At 31.4% G+C, this 16,982-nt stretch overlaps 2 protein-coding genes across 2 annotated transcripts; both read left to right on the forward strand.

Moving 5' to 3' along the window:
• The first annotated feature begins 2,498 nt into the window (after positions 1 to 2,498).
• On the forward strand, positions 2,499 to 9,743 carry LOC112507655 (oligopeptide transporter 4). The gene is made up of 6 exons (XM_025112313.1): positions 2,499 to 2,999; positions 3,140 to 3,237; positions 7,602 to 8,165; positions 8,325 to 8,577; positions 8,664 to 8,846; positions 8,924 to 9,743. The coding sequence occupies exons 1-6, from the start codon at positions 2,499 to 2,501 to the stop codon at positions 9,536 to 9,538; spliced, it is 2,214 nt and encodes a 737-aa protein (XP_024968081.1). The 3' UTR covers positions 9,539 to 9,743.
• A 3,294-nt stretch (positions 9,744 to 13,037) lies between these two features.
• Positions 13,038 to 15,400, forward strand: LOC112507656 (ubiquitin-60S ribosomal protein L40). Its single transcript, XM_025112314.1, has 5 exons — positions 13,038 to 13,188; positions 13,277 to 13,363; positions 14,199 to 14,301; positions 15,058 to 15,124; positions 15,209 to 15,400. The coding sequence occupies exons 1-5, from the start codon at positions 13,086 to 13,088 to the stop codon at positions 15,233 to 15,235; spliced, it is 387 nt and encodes a 128-aa protein (XP_024968082.1). The 5' UTR covers positions 13,038 to 13,085; the 3' UTR covers positions 15,236 to 15,400.
• Positions 15,401 to 16,982: the final 1,582 nt, after the last annotated feature.

Below are 16,982 nucleotides of genomic sequence, written 5' to 3' on the forward strand. Positions count from 1 at the left end.
GTTACACGAATTCAGATATGGGATGAAATCGGATAGGGATAAAACCGTTTAGGGATGAACGAGTGTAAAAGTTTTTAAGAGTTTTAGCCAAATGTTTTATAAGATAGTATAGATTATATCATAATCTTATGTTATTTTGTTACCTATGCAGATTTTTAGAAGTTCCTGGCCAGTCCTGAAACAGTCCTATAGGATTCTTTTGCTAGAGTGGTGTTGTAGCAGTCTTCTACAAGATGAAATCAACAAATAATTCAAGAGAGAGAGAGAGAGATCGATTGAGATTGATGAAAATTATGGAGAGAAAATAACCAAAAATACATAGTTCTAACTATTTATTAAAATTTAAATTTAAAGTATTTAAAATCTATTGTAAAACTACAATTTCCTTAATTTTTTAATCAACTCAAATCCGAAAATTCTTCAACGTTATTGAAAAAAAAAAAGGATGGCCTAAATGGGTTTGTAACATTTTGGATGGTTTGCAAATGATTACCCCTCTCTCTCTCTCTCTCTCTCTCTCTCTCTCTCTCTATATATATATATATATATATATGATTAATACACATTCATTATGAACGCGTATTGTTCATGATGAATAACCCATGGATGCAAGGGACCTATGTCGCTGTCCTTTATCCCCCGGTTCACAACTGAAACTCAGTTTTCATTTGAATCCGCCTCTATCTCTTCGCTTCTATCTATGTATTAACATACACAAATGTATTAAATATGCACATAAGATGTAGACAACGTAAACAATTTTAAGAAATTTTTACTATAGTATTCCCAAAGTTCACATGATATTCACAAGTGATAGCTTTAGATTTAGTTCTATTGATTTAGTCGGTATTCACAATATATTCACAAACTATACCATATCTCATTAATTTAGAGTGTGTTCATATATAATGTTCATAATGTATAATAGTATTTTTTTTTAATGTTTACAATGTGTTCATCTTGTATGCATATTCAATTATGTGTGTGTTCGTATATATTATGGAAAGAGGAGAGAAAATTGGAGATGTGAGAAAAATAGGAGAGAGGAGAGAGAATGATAGGGTTTTAATTTATATTAGATTTTAGTTTTAAATTATTATTTTTTTTGGTTAAAATTGGCTCTCAAATTAATGTATATCCAATTGATGAACATATTCATATATAGGTTAACGTTGTACAATACTAATACAACAAAATATTCAATCATTAAAATTAGAAGAATTTCATCCCTATTTTTAAATATAAAATATTTAAATTATAATAAAAAAATTATCAGACTTTTTTTAATTAACATGGATATCCAACCTGCTATACGAGCCGACTAATCTCAGGACAGGTAGCCCGGAATCACCGGCATTTAAATCTTCGTGGTCATAAGGGGATTTTTGTTCTTTATTGGATTTGAACCAGAGACCTTCAGACACTTTTGACTTTTGAAGCCAAGTTCAAACCAATTAAACACCACCCTTGTGGTTGGTTTTTTTACCAATCGTAAGATACTCGTTTTTGATAAAAGATTCTTGTTTTTTGGTATAATCTATTTGATACAAAATTTAATTAATTAAAATAATGAAGAAGTGTTACGTTGTATTTATAACAACCACAATAATTAAACCTCAATAATTATTTTGTATTTGAATATGTTTATCACTTGATTATTAATACTTAGTTTATAGAGTTAAAGGAGTCTTAAAATATTGTACATATGTTATTATTAAGTTTTTAACACAATAAATAGTTCAACTCTTAACTCTTCAAACTAAAAAAGGAACAAGTTTTTTTTTATTAACCTCGATATCCAACCGCTATGCGAGCCGACTAATCTCAAGATGACCACCTGTTTTGCAAATAGCCTGGAGTCACCACATTTGAACCTCCGCAACCACAAGAGGATTTTTGTTCCTCCTTGGATTTGAACCTGGAACCTCCATGTACTTTTAACCTTTGAAGCCAAACTCAAACCAATCAGGCACCACCCTTTGTGATTGGAACAAGTTTTTACTGAAAACATATGTCGATAAGACGATATATATAAGATCAACTCTCTTTATCATGCACTTTTCTTTACGATCCATCACTCCCCTAACTTCCGTTAAAACTCGCAATCGAAAGTATTCGCATAATCTTCTTTGTCGAAAGTAGTATGTTCGTCGATATTACTATCCTAAACTTATTCGTTTACGGTATGTTTTACAGACCAAACTTTCCAAAAACGCGTTTCGCTCAAAAGTCGAAACCTAAAAAGCCTCGATCAACGAATCATAATCATCGAATTCCTTTGTACGCGAAGTGTTATCATCTTACTCGTGAAAAATGGATCCTAAGTTATCGTAAAAATCATGACACTACAAGCCATAAAGTCAACTCAGATACTTGTGCTAACCACATGCATTTATGACAAATAAAACGACCCATAATCAATTATATATATATATATATGAGCCACTAGTGACCCTAATGGCTCTATCCCGATTCATTTTCTTGTCTCCTTTCTAACCATGGGCACCATTGATGACCGGGAAAAGTACCCTCCCACCGCCGGCGATGGTGATGACCTTTCCCCAATTGAAGAAGTCCGGCTAACCGTGACTAACACCGATGACCCAACCTTGCCGGTATGGACCTTCAGGATGTGGTTCTTAGGCTTGCTCTCTTGTGGTCTTCTTTCTTTCATCAACCAGTTTTTTTCTTACCGAACTGAACCACTGGTCGTCACTCAAATCACAGTCATAGTGGCCACGTTACCGATTGGTCACTTCATGGCAGCGATTCTCCCGGAGACCAAGTTCCGGCTGCCGGGATTTGGAACCAAATCGTTTTCCTTGAACCCAGGTCCGTTTAACATGAAGGAGCATGTGCTTATTTCAATATTTGCTAATGCTGGAAGTGCGTTTGGAAATGGATCAGCCTATGCCGTCGGCATTGTCACCATCATTAAAGCTTTTTATCACCGGAAGATTTCTTTTCTGGCCGGCTGGTTGCTAATTATTACTACCCAGGTAATGTGTGTGTATGTGTGTATATATATATATATATATATATATATATATATAAAACCTAATGACTTGTTCCTCTCCGGTGAACTTGATGGTAGTTTTTCCGGCGAATTAATGTAGAATTTTGATGGTGGTTCCGGCAGGTGTTAGGATACGGATGGGCGGGGTTGCTGAGGAAATATGTGGTGGAGCCGGCTCACATGTGGTGGCCGGGGACTCTTGTTCAGGTGTCCCTTTTCCGGTAAAGCAATTTCATGCCTTACAAATCAATTAATTTTACATTTATGTTCAATTTATTTCGATAACATAACGTAAAATATTGGAAATTACTATTACAAGTAATTATGATATTAAAAGTAACATCTAATTTATGATCAAACATTTATCTTAAACTTTTCTCTAAAATAAAGAATAATAAAAAAGAAAGAGAAAGAAATTCTTTTAATTTAAAATAAAACAGAGAAAATATAACATAACTGTTAAAAATATTCTTTATGTTTATAACAAATTCACAAAAAATAATAATTGCGGTTTTTGTAAGTTTCAAAAGAATATTCTATCAAATGATTAGCAATTGTCGTCTCTACATGGAATTTCTTCGTTTAAAGACGATCACATAATTTTCGTTTGACAAATGATATTTATTGATGAAAATGACACAAAAGTTAAATAAATTACATTAAAACTAGAAGGATACTCAGTACAATGTAACGAGATATATTTCGATTTTAATATTTTGTTTTATTTCTTTTTTTTGTCTCAGTCGATATTATAGTACGATTTTATGTGGTTTTGAGAAAACGTAATGTTTTTATTTTTTAATAAAATGCAAATATGAAAATATCATAAAATTTGAAAAAATTATTGATACTAGTACCAAATTAACTATTTAAAATTTCTACATTTTTTGTGTATTTCTTTAATTTTTTTTGGTTTAGTAATATAGTTTTTTATAAAGATAATAATTAAGTATTTTGTTAAAAATCAATTACTATCATAATTATATTTTAGATTTTTTATATTTAAAATAAGATTTTATTCTTTATTTACTTATATTTATCTGCAGTTAGTTATATGAATTCAAACATTAAACTTTAATAAGTTGTGTATTTATGCACAATTTTATTTGTAATCTTGAATTTTAAGTAATATGCATCAATAAACAGTACTTCATGAATAATAAACGGTTTTTAAGAGTTTTTGTCAAATGTTTTATAATATAGTATAGATATATAAAACATATCTTCTTTCGTTTCTTTTTGAAAAACTTACTTCTAAAAACTCTTGTTCGAGTTTACGCCAAAACCTTTTTAAAAAAGAAGATTTAATATACTTTGTGTTCACAATGTGTTCTTCTATTGAAAACATAATATACTATCTTATTAAAACATTAAAGTGTTCTTCATAATAAATTTCCAAATAAAAACCAGATATAAATCATGTAAAATTTTCTTAAACCTATATATACATATCAACTTTCGCATACACACAAAAATAAAGGTATTCGTGATGCTCGTTACGGGGTGTTTATGATTGCTTATAAAAACAACTTATTGACTTATTTCGGTATGACACCGGTAATAAGCATTTTTGAGAGTTTGGATAAACAACTTATACCGGTGTCAAACCGGTGATAAGAAATTTTAAAGAAGTTAAACTTTTTTGACTTATAATAAGTTGATAAATGCTTTTATAAAATAATATAAACAGGGCCGTCCCTGGGGGAGGGTGAGCCGGGCGTACGCCCAGGTCCCATAAAAATTACGGGCCCAAATTTCTTTAATATATATAATAGTAGTTCAAAAAAATTAGTAAATAGAAGACATAAGAAAATTAGTATCTAATATGACAAGAAAATATTTTGGTACTACATTAACTATTAAAGACTCAAACATATATGAATTAAATATATTAGAGAAAAAAAATACATAACGAGATTAATCTGTCATTCATTATATAATATTATTTAATGTTTTTCTATGTTTTTTTCTATCTAAAACCGACGTCTAAAACTACTTGCTTCGAAAACTTTGATATATTCTCTATAACATATCTCCCATCGACTCTTTTGATTATTTCATTCTCGCATGAATTCTATTTTTATATTATAATATGATAGATTTTCTTGTTATTAGCTAACAAAACCCTCATCTTTCGAAAAAATTACCAACCATATAAGACGGTACAACTTATATGTATATTTAGAATAATAAAACTATAATTGTTTTTTCATAGTTGTTTTTTATTATCTAATATTGAGTGTATAAATCTTATGTATTATTCTATCTCTAAAAGAATAATAAGATCTCAAATTATCACCAACATGAAATTTTTTATTTATATAATCGATGATTCGAGAAAAGTTTGTTTTAACCCTAACCCTATGTTCTTGAGTCTTCTTTTATGTAGGAAAGAGAGGAAAGTAATAGAGGAGAAAAAATATTCTGTTCTCGATATTTTTTCAGGGAAATGAAAAGAAAAGGAAAGGAAAAAAATTGTATCAAATTTTATTTTTATTTAATTATTTTTCCTTCCTCTCTCTTTCTATTAACAACATAGGAAAAAAAAAACATTATTTTTCTTCATTTCTTTTATTTTTCTTTTCTCTCATTCCCAAATTCGAAAACATAATATAAAATTTTAAAATGATGTTAAAAAACATTAACATGAGATCACTGGAAAACCAACCTATTTACATTGATTTGCATAATGTCACTCGGAATCAGAAGAATCGACTTTATGACCTCAAATGATGTCATTATATGTACTAAAAGTATATGATATGATGTTTTTGATGATGAAACAAATTATCGATAGTACATAAAAATGTTCTAGTAGATAATATTAATTTAGAAATGAATATTGATTGATTTTGCATCCAGAAATAGTAGGAAAAACGGTTTTATATGAATTCAATGTTAATTCTGATGATAAAAACAATATATTGAAAAAAAATATCGTACTTATCAATGGCTCATTTTTACATCTCGCCCAGAGGCTAACACCCCTATCCATGAATTTCTTCCTCACACACATTAAAATCAATACATGCTTTTTACATTATCAATGCTTAAATGACCTGATTCTGACATCAAAGGGGTGCCATTAGCACTCCCCTAAATATAACCATTATTAATTTCCACTCTTTGCGTTAAAGTCCAAGCTATGATCGGAATCATGGACGCAAAAGTCAATTACAGTTAGTCATAGATGATGGCTACATCCGTGACCAGTTGACCATATAACTCTATCTCCAAGTCCATACCTATACTATGGAATATGGAGTATGGAATAGGAATCTCCAATACTTTATTATTAATGATTAAAACATGTATTACATAGTAATATCTATACGATATTATAAAGTATTTGATAAAAAAATTTAAAAATTAATTTTTTTATATATAAAATATTATATATTGATACTATATTATTTAAAATTATAATTAAAATATATATAAATATAATTTATTAAAGTTCAATGTTTAAATTCGTATAACTAACTATGGATAAATATAATCAAATAGAGGATAAATATCTTATTTTAAAATATAAAATATAATTAGGATAATTATCGAGTTTTAACAAATAATTAATTATTATTTTTATAAAAAAAATTATATTATTAAACCAAATATAAATTACTTCGTTATTATACCTAAATTAAATTATAATGAAATAATTGAATTAAAAAGTTATACCAAAAATAGGAATTTTAAATAGTTAATATGATACTAATATCGATATATTTTTGTCAAAGTTTTATGATATCTTTATATTTATATTTTATTCAAAAATGAAAACATCATCGTTTTCTTAAAATCACATAAGACCATACTATAACATCGACTGAGATAAAGAATAAAATGAAATATTAAAATCAAGATATATCTCACGGCATTGCACAAATACCCTTCTAGTCTTTAAAAAAATAGAAAAGTACGCACGCAATGCAGCGAAATACATTTTGATTTTAATATTTTTTTTTTGTCTCAGTATATGTTATAACACATATTCATGTGGTTTTGAGAAGACAAATTTTTTTTATTTTTGAATAAAATATAAATATAAATATATCATAAAATTTTGAAAAATATAAATTGATATTAGTATCAAACTAACAATTTAAATTTTTTTTTGTTTTTTGTGTGATTTTTTAATTCATTTTTCTTATTTTTGCTTTATTAATATAATTTTTTATAAAGATAATAATTAAGTATTTTGTTAGAACTAAATAATTATTATAATTATATTTTATATTTAAAATGAAATGTTTATCATCTATTTGATTATGTTTATCTGTAGTTAGTTACATGAATTCAAACATGGAGCTTTAATCAACTGTACTTATATATAATTTACTTGTAATCTTAAATTTTAAATAATATGCATCAATAAACACTACTTAATACATAAAAAAATTGTTTTTAAGAATTTCTATTAAATACTTTATAATAATATGTCCCTAGTGTTTTTTCGGTACACTCCCAATCACATGTGAATAATAATATGAATCTATATTCCATTAAAACCGGTATATTCGTGCTTACGTCTTCAACATATAACCGGAATTATAATGCTTTTATCATTTATCTGAATTTGCAGGGCGTTGCATGAAAAAGACGATCAACGTATGACACGTGCAAAATTCTTTCTAATCGCGCTCATTTGCAGCTTCTCGTGGTACCTTGTCCCAGGATACTTCTTTTCAACGCTCTCGAGCATCTCATGGGTCTGTTGGGCGTTCTCTGGTTCAGTCAAGGCGCAACAGTTAGGATCGGGCATGAAGGGTCTCGGGTTTGGAGCCATAACACTTGATTGGTCCGTTGCAGCATCGTTCTTATTCAGCCCTCTAATCAGCCCGTTCTTTGCCATTGTTAATGTGTTTTTGGGGTACGCATTGATAATCTACGTTGTTATGCCATTGTCGTATTGGGGTGTGGACTTGTATGGTGGTCGAAGATTCCCCATATTCTCATCACACTTGTTTACGGCTCAGGGTCAGAAGTATAACATATCAACGATTGTGAATGACAAATTTGAGATAGATATGATCAAGTACGAGGAACAAGGGCGGATCCATCTAAGCACATTCTTTGCTCTAACTTATGGGTTCGGATTTGCAACTATTGCATCCACTCTAACCCATGTTGGATTCTTCTATGGAAGGTGAGATTTAGTTTACGACATCGTAAAAGACCCATTTTTTTGTAGCGACTTTGACGAATCTAAGCCTATAACCGGCTCGGGCTTGTCTTAAGGACAATCTAGTTGTTCATTTAGTGAAGTTTCTTCGATAACCATTTACGTTGGAATCATAAATTGCAGAGAAATCTATGATCGATATCGAGCGTCGTACAAGGAGAAAGAGGACATACACACAAGACTCATGAAGAGATACAATGACATACCCAACTGGTGGTTCCATCTGTTGCTACTAGTGACACTCGTGATCTCTCTTATTCTTTGCACCGTCTTAAATGATCAAGTCCAGATGCCATGGTGGGGGCTTATCTTTGCTTCTGCCATTGCCTTCATCTTCACCCTTCCAATAAGCATCATCACTGCTACAACAAATCAAGTAAGCACATGAGACAGATTTAGCTGTATAGCCAGTTTTAACATATGACTTTTCAAAGATTTGAATCAGTTTTGTTTTGTATACAGACTCCAGGGCTGAATATAATCACCGAGTACATTATGGGTGTTATCTTACCAGGAAGACCGATAGCCAACGTATGTTTCAAGGTTTATGGTTACATGAGTATGACACAAGCCATTTCCTTCCTGAGTGACTTCAAGCTTGGACATTACATGAAGATTCCTCCTAGATCGATGTTCTTAGTTCAAGTATGCTACATTGATGTGTTCTTATACATCATATCGACTTCTAGATGAAAATACTAACGAAGGGTTTGTTTGAACAGTTTATAGGAACTATCTTTGCGGGAACTATCAACCTGGTTGTGGCGATATGGTTGCTAGATTCAGTCGATAACATCTGCCAAGACGAACTCCTGCCATCCAACAGTCCATGGACATGTCCAGGGGATCGAGTCTTTTTTGATGCATCGGTGATATGGGGTTTGGTGGGTCCAAAACGGATATTTGGAAGTCTAGGAAACTACAATTCTATGAACTGGTTCTTTCTTGGAGGTGCATTAGGACCCATCATAATCTGGCTCTTCTACAAGGCATTTCCTAAACTATCTTGGCTTCCATTGGTAAACCTTCCGGTGATTCTGGGAGCAACAGGTGCCATGCCGCCGGCTACACCGGTAAACTACAATGCATGGATTATAATAGGGATAATATTCAACTATTTTGTTTTCCGGTACCGGAAGAAATGGTGGCAGAGGTATAATTACGTTTTATCGGCTGCACTGGATGCGGGTGTGGCTTTCATGACGATATTGTTGTATTTCTGTCTGGGTGTTGAAGAAAAGGGGGTGAGTTGGTGGGGTACAGACGGTGAACATTGTCCATTGGCGAGTTGTCCGACAGCCAAAGGAATCGACGTCCATGGTTGTCCGGTTAACTGATGAAACGTTTGCTGCAGATTTGTCATGTAATTTTGTCACTTTAAACCTAGTATTAGCTGAACAATCAATGCACACGTATAAATTAGAAGGTCAATGATGATGAAATCACAAGGTCAAGTATTTCTGTAACATATAAATAGTGTAACGCGCGTTATGCGATAGTATTAGTATTTTGTTTAATGATATGAAGATTGTCTATTTGAAGATATGTTAGTTGTTAATAAAATCATCAACAAGTAGTATTCAAATAATTCGAAAACACAAAGTGACAATTTTACCCTTTTACTGATTCGACCCTAGAGGCTGTGGAAATCTGAAGGGTTTGATAAATCCGGGCTTACCGAGCATCCTTCTTGATTGAACCGATTTCGAATTTGAGAAAGAATCTTCACGGGAGAAGGTCGGATCTTATAGTCCAGGAAGTTGGGGCAGAGGTTGTGTATGCACATAGATAAGTGTTTCATGATGAGGTTAAGAGTGAAAGGAAGATCGACAAAATATTGAAAGATGAAGTGGAGGTGTAATACTTCTGGCGAAGCACTTTGTACCACATTGATCATTTGTCATTCAAGTTATAAGAAATGCCCGCCATAATGAAAAAAGTATAATAAATATCTCTACGAGTTAGGTAGATTGAAAGTTAAATCTAATTAAATTAAAAGTGAAATTACCAAATTAGCCTTTTTATAATGAAATACATATTTTCCATTTAGGGGTATAATAGTCTTTAATTTATTTAATATATTAAAAACTCAAAATAATGAGAATTTTTTTTAGACAAATCCTACCTTAAGAATGTGCACATGAGTCTTTGTATGTTTTGCTTTGATGGATGATTCAGTAAAACAAAAGAAAGAAAATGTTAAATATATATATGTGGATAAAAAAACAGAATAGAAAACCGAAAGGTCTAAGACATTTATGACTTAACGAAAGACAATTAATATAAGCAACATAAATATTTAAAAAATCTAAAAATTTGAGAAAAATGATTTTAGAAATAACTCTTCCACAAAGTAAAAATATGAAAAAAGTATAATAAATGTCTCTAGGAGTTATGTAGATTGAAAGTTAAAGCTAATTAAATTAAAAGTGAAATTACCAAATTAGCCTTCTCATAATAAAATACATATTTTTCATTTAGGGGTATTATAGTCTTTAACTTATTTAATATTTTAAAAACTTAAAATAATAAGAAAATTCTTTTAGACAAATCCTACTCTATGAATGTGCCACATCATTCTTTGTATACACTAGACATATCATATAAAAAGGGATTTAAGTTTGATCATGTCTGGCATCTCCTGAAACATTCCGCGAGTTCATCAAATGTCACTGCATTGCCTCGACAAAGTCCTTATCAATCACTTTCTTCTGGTCCTGGTTCATCGTCAGGGACAGATGCCGATTTACCCTCGTTCAATATTCACGACGAAGAATGTATTACTTTAACTCAAAGACCAATTGGTGGGAAAAAAGACAAAATCAATACTTCAATCTAATAATAAACTAGAGACTCCAGTCAAGGCTAGTAAAAAATGAGCAAAGTCCTCGTTACAAATAGTTGTTGCTATTTGTTTTCTTATACTAAACTTCCATGCTTTAGCATTATAAAAGGATAGTTTTTATGTCAACTTTGATGTCAACCTCATTCTTCTAACATGATTATTGTTCTGGGCTACTTCCTCCGTTCCAAAATAAATATCCACAATAAAAAAAACACACACAATTTAAGAAATATGTAATTATTTATTATTACACTTCATAATTAGCCGAATGACAATTACGACAGAGGCACACATTCTCTCTCTATCACATCAACTCTTAAATATTATTCACATCATTATCAAGGGTAGAATTGAAATGCCCCATAAATAATCCAAACGTCTATTAGCTATTTTTACAAATATAGTTAATGACGGAAAAACCCATTAAGTTAAGAGTAATATCGTCTTTTACTGCTTTTTTCGTCCCTATGGTTTTCATGTTGCTTCTATTTCTGTCCATAAAGCTAACAACATTAGAAAAGACCCATTAAGTTTAGTGTAATTTGGTTTTTTACCTTTTTTATTAATTTCCCTTATTTTCTTGTAAATAGTTTCAATAACTACATAATATAATATACACCCCTGTTGACCAAACCCTCCATCTCCTCTAGGATTCGATGTCGATAAACTCCACGATGGCATCTCCCACATCTCTTTTCACTAGTCGTCATTCTTCAGCGTACCCCTTCCCTATTCTTCTTCTCGATTTTGTAAATCATACCCAAATACATAACTTAAAATGGGTTAAATCTAACTGCTATAGAGTGCAGTGGACAAACCATGGCTGCAAAACTAAAATTAATCGGAGAGGGAAACCAATATGGCAAATACGTAATCACTCAATTCTCATTTCTACAAACCCTAATTCAACCTCTCTTACCTGCAATTAGGGTTTTCAAAAGCTTCCCTTTCAATGGATTCTTAGTGTTTTTGATACTTTATTGTTAGGAACCATAATTTCAGGTGTGTGAGGTTTAATCCTTATTTAATTGACTCTTTTAACAGAGTTAGTCTGAGAGATGAAAAAACAATAATTCAAAAACCCCAGGTACTAAAAAAGCAGTTTATAAACCAAAAGGACAAAAATCATTATGAACGCCAAACCACATAGACGAAAATCATAGTTTACTCGTAGTTCTTTTAAGGGAAAATTGCACCAAAATGAAACCAACTTTCACCTGATTCCTATTTTAGGGAATCAACTTTCAAAATCGTCATTTAGGGGTCTCTATCAAACTTTTTGTTTATTTAAGGGTCTGGTTGATCTGTTGAACATGTAACAGGTAATTTAAGGGTCTTTATCAAACTTTTGGTTTGATTTGCGAAATTTGATTTAAACTTTAATATTGTTACGAATTGGTTTAATGTAAAAATCTTGAATGTGTTATTTAATATTTAATTTTTATTGTATCAATTAACTTTTTTCTATTGAATTGATTTTTTTATTGCATTGGTAAAAAACAATTTTTATTGTGGTAATTTGGATTTTTTTTAAATCTTCAATTTGATATCTGAATTTTAAAAAAATGAGATTTGAAATGAAAAATAAATTTTATTGCATTAATTTTTGAAGAAAAAAAAGAATTTTAATTATTTTTCTATAATTATTTTGCAATTTTAAATATGACGTGAAATATTAGTTTTAAAATAAAAAATTAATATGACGTGAAATATCTTAGTCGACAAAAAATCTGTATGATATCAGCATTAACAGGTCAACCAGACTCTTAAATAAAAAAAAGTATGATAGAGACCCCTAAATAATGATTTTGAAAATTGATTCATCAAAATAGGAATCAGGTGAAAGTTGGTTTGATTTTGGTGAAATTTTAAGATTGTTAAATATTGGGTTGTTTTAGATCAAAATGGCCAGGAATTCCAGTTTTGGGCTTCAGAAATATGGGCTCAAAAGTCAAAACATAACCCTAAGTCCCTCATTATAAACCAGGTTATAGAAACCTGACGATTAACAAAAACTCGGCGGCGATTGAGACGGAAAGATGCAGATCTTCGTGAAAACCTTGACCGGCAAGACCATCACGCTCGAGGTTGAGAGCAGTGACACCATCGACAATGTGAAAGCTAAGATTCAAGATAAGGAAGGTATGTGTTTGTATGCTTTTATTGTTTCTCTGGAAGCGAGGTATTAGTTTTTGTATGAGTGGATGTGAATTTGTTTCTGAAATTATAGGTATTCCACCGGATCAGCAGAGATTGATCTTTGCCGGCAAGCAGCTTGAAGATGGCCGAACTCTCGCTGATTATAACATCCAGAAAGGTTTGTGTATGCCGACTTTTTCATTAAAATTGTTTGATTTAGACACAGTATTTAAAGGTTTTCTACTTACGTGAATTTTACAGATTCTGAACTGGTAGAAGTCATGTTGTTTATATTTCCTAATAGACCTTAACGAGAAGGGTAAATTAAATCTGAATGAAACGTACTTTGTTTGACGGTTTTATTCATGAATGATTTGTTTTTACATATTCATAATGATTGATCAATTGTATAAAACCACAGTACAAATTTGTATCATCCTTTCTTTTCATGTTGATGCAATTTGCCCTTAATGAAAACTTTGTGCCGATAAACTATGTGTATAAGTGCTTTTTTGCTGGCTTCATGGTTCAGATTTTCCAATTCCATTGACAGATAATTTTTTGATTTTGAATTAGAGTTTATGCGTGTTAGTTTAAGTCCATTACTCTTCCGTTTATGTTTATCTAACTGCATTTATCCTCATATTTTCATTGAGAATGAGGTCCCCATAAAACTTAGATGTTAAATGAGCAAAATGAATGCCAGCTGCTCTATTTCAGCATCATTTTTATGCAAAGGGGGATGCTGCAAGATGTTTAGATTTACTTGTACTTTGAGGGGCCGTAATCTTTTTCAAACTTCTACCGGTTTCATTTTAATCATACCCAATAAGTTTGGACAAAATGCTCTGTGTCTAAAATGGCTGATCAAATTTAATATTGAATATGCATTGCTATTATAGTTTATGCTGCTTCTTGAATAGGTTAAGCATTTTTGAGTGATTGCAAAATTCTGTTATGAGCTTGCTAATTTGAATATGGTGCTTATTCTGTAATATTTATTTTTGATTCAGAATCCACTCTCCATTTGGTTTTGAGGCTAAGGGGAGGAATCATTGAGCCTTCTTTGATGGCATTGGCTAGGAAATACAACCAAGACAAGACCATTTGCCGCAAGTGAGTTGATTTCTTCTTTGTTCTATTTACCTCCCGAGATCCTCCCATTGGAAAAGTAGTGTCTTTATGCAAATTTCAATAGAGTTGTGCAAGAAAACTGTCTTCAAATGTCTCCTATATTTTAAAGTGAACTAATTATGAGCTGAGTAGCTTTTGGTCTTTTGGTTACTATAATGGATTTCTCCTATATTTTACTGTGAGCTCTTTATGGGCTGAGTAGCTTTTAGTCTTTTGGTTACTATAATGAAATTGTATCAACATTCCTTCTATATTGTGTCTAGGACAATTCATTCCGTTATAAATAGTCCACTTCTTTTTGTTTTATAGCTGATCATCCCTGGAATATACTATTTTCAGCTGTTTATACTGTTCATATGTTCATTTGTTTCCGATGTGTGCGTTTGGTATATGTGGGAGTGGGACTGGACAATGCTTAGCGCGGATTAGAGCAGGACGTAGCAACCTGAGTGGATAGGTGTGACAAAAGTCATAGATATGGGACAAGAGTGTTAAATTTACTAAATTACCTATTCCAATTTGAAACCCCAAACTGGCCGCTAAGTTTTCACCTGCCTACCTCGGTCGCCTATCCAGTATTGGTCTATGCAAAAACACATCCTAAGAAATCATCTTTTATTTAAGTAATTGTTAATATTTTTTTATTGTTGTTTATGAACATTTTATAGTTAGTCATCCTAATTGCATAATGCTTTCTGGACCTCATTTGTAGCTGAGGGTTGTGGTTAAATTGTTCAGGTGCTATGCTCGTTTGCACCCGAGGGCTGTAAACTGCCGGAAAAAGAAGTGTGGCCACAGCAATCAGGTTTATTATCTTCTTAATTTCCTTTTTTATGTAAAACTTCTTTTGATATATTAATTGGGTGATTGAACATTTGTGATGTTGCAGCTGAGGCCAAAGAAGAAGATCAAGTGAAGAGTTGAGTATTGTTTTATGTGTTGGATCTGGGTCAAAATGTGTTTATTACATTAGATATTCTGGATATGTTGGTTGTTTTTGCTTGCAAATTTCCATTTTTTTTCTTGAGAGTTGATTATTATGGTTCAGATCCATTTGATTGAAAAAGATGGACTTTTAGGTTGATTTAAGGTGCTGTTTACCAAACGTTTACTCGGGTAAGTGACCATCAAATCTCATTACTTTACCGGATAAATATGGTAAGGACTAAAAATCTTACCCGATAAAAGCAAAGTCTTACCCGATAAGTGAGAGCGATTGACTCTTACCACGATAAGCGTTTACCGGGTGGATATCGTTTTAATGGACTAAAATCTTATCTGGTAAGTAAATGATAGTGTTAAATTTACCGATAAGCGTTTGGTAAATGGGCCCTTAATTAGATATGGGCAAACGTAATTGGGCTCTAGTAGCCGGTTACAGCAACTGATCCGGAAGTGATATAAGTCCATCATCAGCCTTTCTGTAACTGGGATTCGAAATGTTGCAGCAACCATTCTTTCTTCTACTCAATTTCAACTTCAAAACTTTCATCTTCTAATTCCACAATCAATGTGGGATGATGAAACTTAACCATATTTCAAAATTTGAGGATTATTCAAATTTCATGTTGTCAAGTCGTCATCCTTGATTTTCCTTTTAAATATATAAAGAATAGTGTTCCAACTACGTGTTGTGTGGTAACGATAATATCATCTTCAAAAGGAATGTTATAGACTAAAAATTTGAAGTTCTCCTCTAAAAGATTTAGGCAAATGTGTGTGGTAACTACTTATTAACATTAAAATTTTAAGAGGAGTTGTTCACAACAACAACGATATTGCAAAGTAATTTATAAATGTTTGATTAATGTTAGTAGTTTGTTTAATTATAAGTCACAATTTTAACTGAAATCTCATCTAAGGTTATAAAATCACAATTTTAATTTTATAACAAATTTAATTGAAATCTCATTTGAAGTTATGAAGAAAAAAACGTTCTATAATATTTCAAGTGAAAATTAAATGAGTGCGTAAGTTATAGCAACAATAGTGGAAGTTCAAAGGCGATGCATGAAGAACCCATATCACCCGTTCACCAATCTAAGATAATGGATTTTCTCTCATAGAAAAATACAATTAATATCAAGTGTGGTCAATGAACCATATATCAGTTACACTTATCGTAACATTTTATTATATTTGAATTGTAATTAAAGAGGTGCATCAAATCTTGATAGCAGTAACACCTAGGGGTGCACGCGGGTTGGGTTGGGCGGTTTACAACATTTTTACAACTTAACCCAATTGTGGCAGTTTGAAAAAATCTCAACCCAATCCAACCCATTCAAAAGTATAACCCAACTCAACCCTTGTGGGTTGAGCGGGTTGAGTTGGGTTGGGTTGGCGGGTTAGTAGATACTTAAATTTGACGAATGAAATAATTCATAAAACTTAAGTTCATAGACCATATTATAAATCGTTCTATCTAAAAAGGTTACAATAGGTTTACATGACGTTTTCGGACGCTTCAACAAGTGTTTTAGAATGATCTTTAAATAAAATGTCGTATTAGTTTTTTTATATAAATATTTTGAGAAGTGTCCCTAAAACTCATCTATTTATATGACACTTATATTCATATACATATTTCAAGTCGAGTCGTATAAAATAACTAATATGATACTTTATTTTAAAAGCGTCATATAATTTGTTATGACGTCCAA

This window comes from Cynara cardunculus (assembly GCF_001531365.2).
Source record: "Cynara cardunculus var. scolymus isolate 2C chromosome LG 2, CcrdV1, whole genome shotgun sequence".
Classification (NCBI taxonomy): domain Eukaryota; kingdom Viridiplantae; phylum Streptophyta; class Magnoliopsida; order Asterales; family Asteraceae; genus Cynara; species Cynara cardunculus.

Excerpts from the sequence above, each read along its gene's own strand:
- LOC112507656 (XM_025112314.1), top strand. The coding sequence starts at position 13,086 with ATGCAGATCTTCGTGAAAACCTTGACCGGCAAGACCATCACGCTCGAG. Across the intron at positions 13,189-13,276 it reads TAAGATTCAAGATAAGGAAG|GTATTCCACCGGATCAGCAG; the intron begins GTATGTGTTTGT and ends CTGAAATTATAG. Across the intron at positions 14,302-15,057 it reads GACAAGACCATTTGCCGCAA|GTGCTATGCTCGTTTGCACC; the intron begins GTGAGTTGATTT and ends TAAATTGTTCAG.
- LOC112507655 (XM_025112313.1), top strand. The coding sequence starts at position 2,499 with ATGGGCACCATTGATGACCGGGAAAAGTACCCTCCCACCGCCGGCGAT. Across the intron at positions 3,000-3,139 it reads TGCTAATTATTACTACCCAG|GTGTTAGGATACGGATGGGC; the intron begins GTAATGTGTGTG and ends TGGTTCCGGCAG. Across the intron at positions 8,166-8,324 it reads GTTGGATTCTTCTATGGAAG|AGAAATCTATGATCGATATC; the intron begins GTGAGATTTAGT and ends CATAAATTGCAG.